This window comes from Grus americana, chromosome 1 (assembly GCF_028858705.1).
Source record: "Grus americana isolate bGruAme1 chromosome 1, bGruAme1.mat, whole genome shotgun sequence".
Taxonomy (NCBI): Eukaryota; Metazoa; Chordata; class Aves; order Gruiformes; family Gruidae; genus Grus; species Grus americana.
The window spans coordinates 95,459,757-95,470,039 of NC_072852.1; the positions used below are offsets into that span (position 1 = coordinate 95,459,757).

The 10,283-nt window shown below is 44.3% G+C and overlaps 1 protein-coding gene across 3 annotated transcripts in view; it reads left to right on the forward strand.

Moving 5' to 3' along the window:
- The window catches only part of NXPE3 (neurexophilin and PC-esterase domain family member 3), a 33,038-nt gene extending 29,380 nt beyond the window's left edge, over window positions 1-3,658 (forward strand). For all 3 annotated transcript variants that reach the window (XM_054801657.1, XM_054801676.1, XM_054801666.1), the window contains one exon: window positions 157-3,658. In XM_054801657.1, the coding sequence (XP_054657632.1) occupies window positions 157-707 (551 nt within the window). In that variant the 3' untranslated portion in view covers window positions 708-3,658. The remainder of the gene's footprint in view (window positions 1-156) is intronic.
- The last annotated feature ends 6,625 nt before the right edge of the window (window positions 3,659-10,283 follow it).

Sequence of the window (10,283 nt, forward strand, 5' to 3'; positions counted from 1 at the left end):
GCTGCTAGCACATGTATGACATTCATCTTCTGTTTCATTTTAGAGTTCTTAGAATTATGTTCAGATTTCCTTATCTCCTGCTATTTTTGCCCTGTGGTCCTAGCATCTTGTTGATCTTATGCCGTCTCTCACTAATGCTTGTTCTTGGGTTTTCAGATCTAGTGGAATTTAACCTGGGGAGTCCTAAGAACGTGGGCCCTTTCATGTCTGTGGACCTGAAGCACAATATCCTACTGAAGTTCCGCTGTCACGGGCCACCCATTCGCTTTTCAACAGTCTTTAGCAGTGAACTGCGCTACATTGCCAATGAACTGAATGGCATAGTGGGTGGGAGAAACACGGTGATAGCCATCACTATATGGTCCCACTTCAGCACTTTCCCTGTGGAAGTGTATATCCGGCGGCTGAGGAACATTCGGAGATCAATTATTCAACTGCTGGATCGCAGCCCCAAGACTTTAATCGTCATCAGAACCGCTAACGTTCAGGAGCTTGGACCGGAAGTGAGCCTCTTTAACAGTGACTGGTATTCCTTTCAGCTTGATTCTGTCATGAGGAAAATGTTCTCAGGAATTGCTGTGCACTTTGTGGATGCTTGGGAGATGTCTCTGGCTCATTACTTGCCACATAACTTGCACCCAAAAGAAGTCATTGTTAAGAATCAAATAGATGCGTTTTTATCTTACGTGTGCCCTCTGCAAACTTAGCACAAGTGGGTATCCCTATGTCATCTTTTGCTATAGCCGAAGTAAAGTTGCTCTTTGCTGGAGCTATCGAACGATGTTGGATGGTATGGAAGAACTCTGGTTATTGTACTTGCATGCAGTACAAGCGGGGTGGCCTTAACTCTGGGTAGCTGTGAAGGGTGGTAAAGAGGAGTCGACTGTTCTTCCTGCAAGGTTGATTCCTTTCAACCTTATCAGTCATATCTGAGATTATTAGAGAGCACCTTAAATTAAATTGACAGGATTCAATACGAAATTATGTGGGTTATTAGCTTTACTAGTTGTCTGCACCGTATGCTTGATTTAATCCATATGATACTGATTCCGTTGCCAGGGTCTTGCTGCTCAGAACTGTGTGTGAAACCTGGGAAGGATTTTGGGAGGGGTCTTTCCCTCAGTGTTCTGGAGTTAGAGGGACATCCCCTCCAGTTGTATGTCAGAGAAGCACAGTGTCTATTCTTGTTTCAAAGTCCTGATTAGCAACATGAAGGGAGTGTACCAAAATCGCTAATATCAATCAAGGAAGCACAATCAAAATATCTGTAGTAATAAGTTACCAAGAATTTGCTGAAATTTAATAGAGCACACTAGTTAGGCACCCTTGGTGTTTACAGATGGCTGCTAAATAATGCAAATAGCCAGTATTTTAGTTTGGTTTCCTGTACTACTGAGTCTCTTCTGAGCTTTGATACACTGTCTACTTCTTCATTTATCTGTAATGAAGAAATGCATATATTATGACCTCAATGAAGACACCGTCTCAGGCAGTTTCTGCAAGTTCAAGTTGCAGGCTCGCCTACTTGAAGCTTGAAGCATTTGCTACTTAAAAGTGTTTCCCTTCCCTGTAAGACAAAGCTATTCCGTTATGCTCCTGCAAAGCTGGACTTCTGGTAATTACTCTTGTACATCATTTATACGTTGTGCCTGCATGGAGAAGCCAAGTGACCTGAATGCACTTGACGATGTTTGGCAATGGGTAACAGTAACTGGCACTCACTGGTGTCAAGGCCATGCGATGATGCCCCTTCTGTGTTTGGCAGTTTTATCATTTATTCATGAGCTTCACTGCTGCCAGTATGAAAGGCCAAAAAACCCACACCCAAAAGCCAAACACACAGAGGGTTGCCCTTCAAACAGATGCTTGGTAGGTATTTGCGGTTTTGCTGATGTGAAAGCTGGTGGCTCTCGGGCCTCTGGGCGTGGTGTTTGCTGCTGCCGATTTGACTGAGCCCGTGTATAGTTTTAACAAGTAGCGTTTTGTAAAGAAAGTTTTGATTAAATTCTACCCCCAAATTAAACAGCAGTGTTCCATGTTTCTGGTCCCAGTCAGGCCAGAGGTAGTCTCTACCAGCGGCCTCACTGAGAAAGGACATGAGGAAATGGCCTCAAGTTGCACCAGGGGAGGTTTAGGTTGGATATTAGGAAAAATTTCTTCACCGAAAGGGTTGTCAAGCACTGGAACAGGCTGCCCAGGGAAGTGGTTGAGTCGCCATCCCTGGAGATATTTGAGACACGTAGACGTGGCACTTAGGGACATGGTTTAGTGGTGGACTTGGCAGTGCTTGGTTAACGGTTGGACTTGATGATCATAAAGGTCTTTTCCAACCAAAAGAATTCTCTATGTCTCAAAACAGTAGTGGAGTGCTTCTGAAGCAGCTCATCATGCTTAAGTAGAATATGAAAGTTGAGTCTTTGTGAGCTAACTGACAAGATTAGTAAGGCAAATTGGTAGGTTGCAGAGAGTGGAATGATTGAAATATCTTCGTATTAGAGATGTTTTACTCTTTGCCAGGTTTGCTGCTATGTTAGGAAGATTGTACTCTTACTGCTGGAGCCCCAAGAGAGCTAATGCTACCAGCTACAGGAACGGTATTTTTGTTTTCTTCATTTTAAAAGACAACTGAGAACTGTTTTAAAAACATGTAAATGCTTTTAGCATGTAAAAGTTGTCAGTAGCATCCATCTATACACATACCAATTTTAAAATGTTTTAAAATGACTGGAGGAGTGGCATACACTGGAATAGCATTTATTTATTTCAAATCAGAATTAAGGAGGTCCAATTTGCCGGTTCCTATCGACAACCGCCTGACATAGCATCTGTCCATACATTAGCTTTAGGTAACTATTTCTTACTTTAATATGTTAATGGCAATTTATTCTCTGCTAAAAAGAGATCAGACCAATTCAGGTCTGGGAAAGTAAACCACCACAATGCAAAATGACCTTTCATCTTTTCCAGGTATGTTTTTTTAAAATAGGTAGAGTATAAGGCTTTCATCCTGAATAACAAATCTATCCAAATAATGTTAATGAAAATAAGACTTCAGACTTTTACTTTGAAGGAAACTACTTAATTTGTGGACTAACCATTTGGTTTTCCTCATAAAGTCATATCATGTGTGAAAGTGTTGTGGTGGCATGTTTCTTCTCCAAATGTTGTAGTGCTCACCACTGCCCTTTCTTCCACAGCAACTTTATATCGCTTTTAGCAGCCAAGAACAGATAGAGAAGAGCATATTTTTTTTAATGTTTTGACAATTGAGGGAAAGAGAACAAGACTGCTATTAGCAAAGATGTTTAATCACGTTCTAGTAGAACCTCTCCCTTTTAGATTAATTAGATTAATTTTTTAGTAACAGATTAACTTTTAGGCAATGAACTTGAGGGAAATTGCCAGTTGATTTGGAATGAGGACCAATATTTCGTTTCTTTGGGCTCTGGAATAGACAGGAAGGAGAAAGGGGGAAACTAAGGATTTACTCATATTTTAAGATGAAGTCTGGGGACACTATGTTTTTATATGTCATTCAGTTGAACTATAAATGATTTTTCATTTCTAGTCTTGTCTTTTTACCAGTTGCAGCAGTTGTGTATGTACTGTATATGGAAACATAGAAGCAATAAAATATTTTTAATTTGGTTTCTTTAAACCTTTAAGCCTCTAAATGTATTTTAATAAGGACTTAGGTTAAGAGGTTGGTTATTTTGCAAGATACTTAATATGAAACAGAACTGGAAAGGAATTTCTCAGTTATCAGTTAAGTATCTTCCTTTACACGTAGAGATTTATTTCATGAGATTTTTCAAAGCCCTGTCTTCCTTTTCTTTCTATTTTCTTCACTTGAAGGGAAGAAATTATATTATTTTTGATATTTTCATTCTTGTTCTGAGTCTTTTAATTGTTAATCTTTCAATACAGATTTTTTTTCCTTTTTAATTTCTTTATTCAAAATCTAGCTCACTCAAATCCCAGTGAAGACTGTATTTTTATGGTGTTTATCAGAAGATTTCAGAGCAGTTTATTTATAAAATAAGTAAACTCCATTTTACATATTAGACTGTTACATGGTGATTTTCTGCACCTGATATTTTAAGAATCTTGTGTCTCATATGTATCATGCTAGGCTGATTTCTTCATTCTAGAAATTTAGTAGAAATGTTAGTTGAATTGTTGATGAAAAGAGAGAATAAAAAGCAGAAGTTTTCCCTTTTTTCAAGTTTTCAATTGCTTCTAATTTCATCTGCTATGCAGCCCTATTGCAGCTCAGCTTTACAAGATTCAAATCATCGTTTTTTATTGTTTTACTTGTTAGAGGTAAGCATTTAAAAATGGCAACTTTGCTTACGACTGTAAGGGTCTGCACGACATTTAATGTACTACAGGTGACAATTCCATGTATGCATTACAAAAACAAAGATTTGACGTTGTCTCCTGGGAAGGGTTGAGGGTACTGGTGTTTTGCGTTGTTTTGGTTGCAGAAGTGTTGGTTGAAACATTTTTCCATTCATGACAGTTCAAGTAACAGCAAAAAACTTCAATCACAAAAGCGTATTTAATTTATAAAGCACTTGCTCAGTCCAGATCACTTCATGCTTAGGTTCTACTCATATATATTTCGACTATTTGGAAGACTCTTGTTATCTGTTGGTAGAAGCGAAGGACTCGGTATCTCTGTGTTAGAGGAAGAACTTGTTTTCAAAGAGGGTTTTTTCCTATTACATGTGTATCATTGAAATGCTTACAATACAAAGAAGGCTCTAATGTCTTTTATTTCCTGTGATCAGAAAAACAATTTTAATAGCCAAAAAACTCAAAGAATAAAAAGTTCCTAATAAAGAGGGCAAGTTTACTTAAACTGTTTCATCTGATTTTAGTCTCAGTTTATCTCGTTTGCCGTAACCCCACATACTTTATATTTTTATAGTTGCGTAGTAGTTCCCTTAGTTTTACCTATTATGTTTTTGTGCTGTGTGTCGGGTAGAAGTTTCATGCTATGGTTTATAGCTTAAAATCTCTTTAAAAAGTTTTTTTTCTGATGATGTGTATTTGGAGGGGAGCGATCTGTGCAAGCAGCACGAGCCTGACATGAGATCTAGCGCTGCCGCACACTGATGTTTCCTGTTGTCAGTGTATCAGGCCTGACACATAATAAAAGCTTGTACAGAGTCCAGGCTTCTTTCTTTGGGGGCTTTTGCAACCCAACAAGCCAACAGGCTTCTGTAAGCTACTTCATTTAAAAAAGCAGTGTGAAGAACAGAGGAGATGGCAGTGTGGTCATTGCTTCTCTAGCTTATAAACAGTTTTTACTTTAAGTAATGGAAGAAAAATCGAGGTGAGATCTGTCCTGTAAGTCAGTCAGTGCGTTCGAGGGCCGTGGGGCATCCTATGCTGCCCAGCTGCCATGGGAACCCAAGAGCCGTGTTGGCAGGGCCGTGGCGGGAGGGAGAGAGTGGCTGCGCGGCACAGGCCGGGGAGCCTCCGGGGTGGCTGGAGAGCCAGCGTGGAGGAGTTGGGGGACGGCTACAGGGTTGTCTCAGCGTTAGTTTGCAGCCAGGATTCACAGCTGGAAAAGAAGTAAGCAGGATGCGTTGCCCTGTTTGCTGATTTCCTACCCATATAGCCAAAAATAGCCTGTTTGACTGGGAAAAATCCCTGAACTACAAATTCCTGGAAACTAGAAGAGAGTACATTGAGGCAGCGTGGCTAAGTGTTTGCTCTGTTTCTCTGCTCCCCCTCTCGTTTGATGGTGACCACTGAAGGAGGCAGGGTAGGGGGCAATGGCCGGTGGAGTGATCTAGGGTGCTGCTCTTACATTCCTCCAAAACAAAGAGCTGGTTCCCGCCCCAGCCTGCTCTCGCCGATGCCACCCAACAGCCACTACCTAACAGGGCAAAGGCAAAGTACCTTATTCCCAGCGTTTTGCTCTGGAAACTCAAAGTGAAGTGTACTGCCATCATGTGCCACCTATGTCAGCCTTCGCTTAGCCAAAAGTGGAGGAGAAGGGCTGCAAAAGATGAGCTGCTCTTCAGTGGGGTGTGAGGTCAGGCCCCAGGCACGCTTAGAGGGGAAATGGGAGTGAGGGGTAGGAAAGAGACAGGGAGCAAAAAGGGTAGGGTGGGACGGAAGGAAGGACAGTGTGTAAAGGTCTTGCTCTGTGACACCGAGGAGAGGAAGAAGGTTGGGGATTCGGTCATGTGGAGGTTTCCAAAGGCAATATCAATTCTGTGGGACAAAGTCACTCCTCTGATACAGCAGACTGATATATACGTACATGTATTTCTCCAAATGTGTCAAAAAAGGAGCAGTTCTTCCCACCCAGGCTGCTCACCCATGTCTTCCTCTACTCCCTCCGGACAGCAAGGTCACAGCAATCGTATGTTAGGTACTGTTCCAAACATTCTGCTTACCGTTGGTTTGAACCCATGTATATTGGGTTTTCACATGTGTATAGATGTGACAGATATCATAGGTGGGGAACTTTTTAAAACAAAACCAAAGCATTTATAACCAGAATGAGGAGTGCACAGGCAGGCTTTCGTCGTATGTTGTGTGCTCTTCAGAGCCTGTGGTGAGTCAGGGAAGACATGTAACTCTCCTGAGATGGCACAGGTGCTTGGCAGGGAAGGGGCTTGAGCATCATACCACGAGACAGAGGGATGGGAGGCTCACTGGGGCTGGCAAAGAGCCGAGACCACATGGCTTCTGATCTGGCTGGGATGGGGCTTGACACCTGGACCTGAACTCTCACATAAGGTAACCTAGCTCGTATCTGGGCAGTGACTCCCAAATCATAGAATCACAGAATGGTTTGGGTTGGAAGGGACCTTAAAGATCATCTAGTTCCAACCCCCCTGCTGTGGACAGGGACACCCTCCACTAGACCACGTTGCCCAAAGCCCCATCCAACCTGGTCTTAAACACTTCCAGGGATGGGGCCTCCACAACCTCTCTGGGCAACCTGTTCCAGTACCTCACCACTCTAACAGCAAAGAATTTCTTTCTAACATCTAAATCGACCCTCCTTCAGCTTAAACCCATTACCCCTTGTCCTGTCACTACACTCCCTGATAAACAGTCCCTCACCAGCTTTCCTGTAGGTCCCTTCAGGTACTGGAAAGCCACAATTAGATCTCCCTGGAGCCTTCTCTTCCCCAGGCTGAACCCCAACTCTCTCAGCCTGTCCTCATAGGAGAGGTGCTCCAGCCCTCTGATCAGCTTCGTGGCCCTCCTCTGGACTCGCTCCAACAGCTCCATGTCCCTCCTGTACTGGGGCCCCCACAGCTGGATGCAGTACTCCAGGTGGGGTCTCACAAGAGCCGAGTAGAGGGGCAGGATCACCTCCCCCGACCTGCTGGTCACACCTCTTTTGATGCAGCCCAGGACACGGGTGGCTTTCTGGGCTGCAAGCGCACACTGCCGGCTCATGCTGAGCTTCCCATCAATCAATACCCCCAAGTCCTTCTCCTCAGGGCTGCTTTCAATCCATTCTTTGCCCAGCCTGTAGTCGTGCTTGGGGTTGCGCCAACCCACGTGCAGGACCTTGCACTTGGCCTTGTTGAACTTCATGCAGTTTGCATGGGCCCACCTCTCCAGCCTGTCAAGGTCCCTCTGGATGGCATCCCTTCCCTCCAGCGTGTTGACCACACCACACAGCTTGGTGTCGTCGGCAAACTTGCTGAGGGTGCACTCGATCCCGTTGTTCATGTTGCCAACAAAGATGTTGAACAGTGCCGGTCCCAGTACCGACCCCTGAGGAATGCCACTCGTCACTGATCTCCACTTGGACATTGAGCTGTTGACCACAACTCTTTGAGTGTGACCATCCAGCCAAATCCTGTCCAAATTACTGTGTCCTCCTTCACTGTTGGTGTTACTAGCCTCTTGTGGCCATATTCAATAGCCTTTTGGGGTGCAATAAACTGGTCTGCTCTGTGGGTCTGTCATGGTGAATTGCACTGGAGCTTCTCTGTCTGGAATGGGAGAGAGGGATTTTGTGGGAGGACGCTAGATAATTAAGAGCATGTGAGTTATTTTGTATGAGCCCCAGACATGGAGTGAGCACATGGCTAAACCCAAGTGAAAGTACAACGTGCCCTCCCCCACATCCTGACTGTCAGCTGGCGTGGGTTTAGTAGATTAGTGAATTCTTAATGAATGTGGCCAGAAGAGGGCTTTGAGGCACTGAAAAACAGCCTGGGATGACTCTCAAATGAAGAACATAAGCCACAATATAATAGTCTTCATGGTGGTTTGTTTTCTAACTCCTGGGTAGTTATGTTTTGAAAACAAATGGCACAAACACCACTGGATGAAGCTCTTTTACTTGGAGTTCATTTTCGAATGAAATTCAGTTGATGGCATAGAAGTTGTAACTCTTAAATTGGCTTACGACTGTCATTCAGAGGATGATTTTTTTCACCCTAAATATTCTCTTAAATCTGATTTTTTTTTTCCCTAAGTCACAAAAGGATCCAGAGGAGTAAACTTTACTGGGATAGAACAGTCCATCCCAAGTCAGTTCTTCCTGCAACATGGAAGATTTAACAGACTGTGTGATCGGACAGCAAGCCCAGGCTATGGCAGTCAGCATTCCCTGGTTCAGCCATCCATTAAAGATTTTGTCCTGCCCCTCTTCTTGGTCTTCTCTCCCTTCCCTGGCCAGCTCTGAAAATAGACAACTGCTTTTCACCCTTGGGCCCTCTGTATGGACCTGTTATTTTTTGGTTCAGCTTGATACGAGGCTCTCGCTTTTCACTCTAAATCTCTGCTGCAGGTTGTTTGCGACGATCAGGACTAGGTACATGACGAGCTCTCTGCTGCGGCATGGCAGCCCGCTCTGAAAGCTCTCTCACAAAAGAGCTTCCAGGTGGGACGTGCCTGTTGGAGTTCAGCAGGTGAGAGGCACGGCAAAAGTACCTGCGGTGAAAGAACCATGACAAATTCACTGGGTTTTTTTTTTTTTTTTTCCCTCTCGCCATCCTGTGCTCAGTTCTTTCCACTCCTTCCTACCCTCTGGTTTTCCCTGGGCTGGTGAGTCACGCTTTCCAGTCCTGCCTGCCCTCTCTCTCTGCCTGAATCCGCTTCTCTCAGGGAATTGTCGCTTGCCTCTGGCAAGGCAGCTATTTCTGTCTTTAGCTGTTTCTTCCTTCTGATGGTTTCTTCTCTTTCTGGTCCACCTTTATGATTGTCGCCTTGTGTATTTGTGTTATTATTATTTGCTTCTGCTGCGTCTGGGTTTTGCCTTTGCTTTGATAAGGTAAAATAGAAAAAAATAGTTACTTTACAGAAAAAAGTTACTGTCTTAAAAATCCAATGAAAAAAAACTTCAAGGTCTCCAGTAACAAGCAGATATTACAATTATTTTACATTGTTGTAAAATGTGTCCAATACATGTGTATCTTCTAATCCCAACAATTTAATATCCATTGTTTGAAACGCAGGTTCTCTACACGAACAAATTTCTTTCTGACGTCCCGTTGTCCCCATTCTTTTGTGCAACAAGTACTGCTACAATTAAGGCTGATAATGAGTGTCCACCATGGCTTTAGGAGCTAGAGCACGTTGAGCTGCCCTGATTCAAGAGGCAGTGAACCTGGGGAGAAAGGGATGGAGAAGCTGGATGAACTCAGTGGTGCTCCGGGTGCTGCTCCTTCCTCCCACGATACTGGACCATCCATCCCCCCCTGGGGCTGCAGCCTCCCCTCTTTGCAAAGAGAGATCCTGGTACCTTCTGAAGGCACCCAGAGGCCTCTCAGGTCCCCGACGGCAGGACGCTTTGCTCCCCAGCTGCTGCGGGAGAGAGCAGGGCAAGGGTCTGGCTGGGGCAATGCCCCGCCATGCATTACACAAGGCTGAGGGCACCGTGGGCCGTCTGTCGGAGAGCAAACAAATACCAGTCCTGGCTGGAACAAACTGCCCTTATTTCAAAGAAAAATATTGAGCCCATCAAGATTATCAGTTGAACATGTTCCAGTGATATAATACATCTGCGAACAGGAAGATGGAGCCCACGCAGCGTTTCCTGCCTGCAGGGGGAAGGTTTCAAAATTATCACCTTTGGGAAGGAGAAGTTCTCTCCTACCTCCCTCCTGCAGCTTGCTGAGGCAGGGCAAAGTCTGAGGGGGTTTTTTGGTTGGTTGGTTTGAACATCTACGTTCCAGTGCAGGAGGCACTGGGGATGCAACGGGCAGGGGATGAGTGGTTCAGTGCTTTTACCTTGTTGGTGCCAGCTGCCGGGAGTTGTATGTGTTAACTGCGCTTGGGAAGGGGTAATG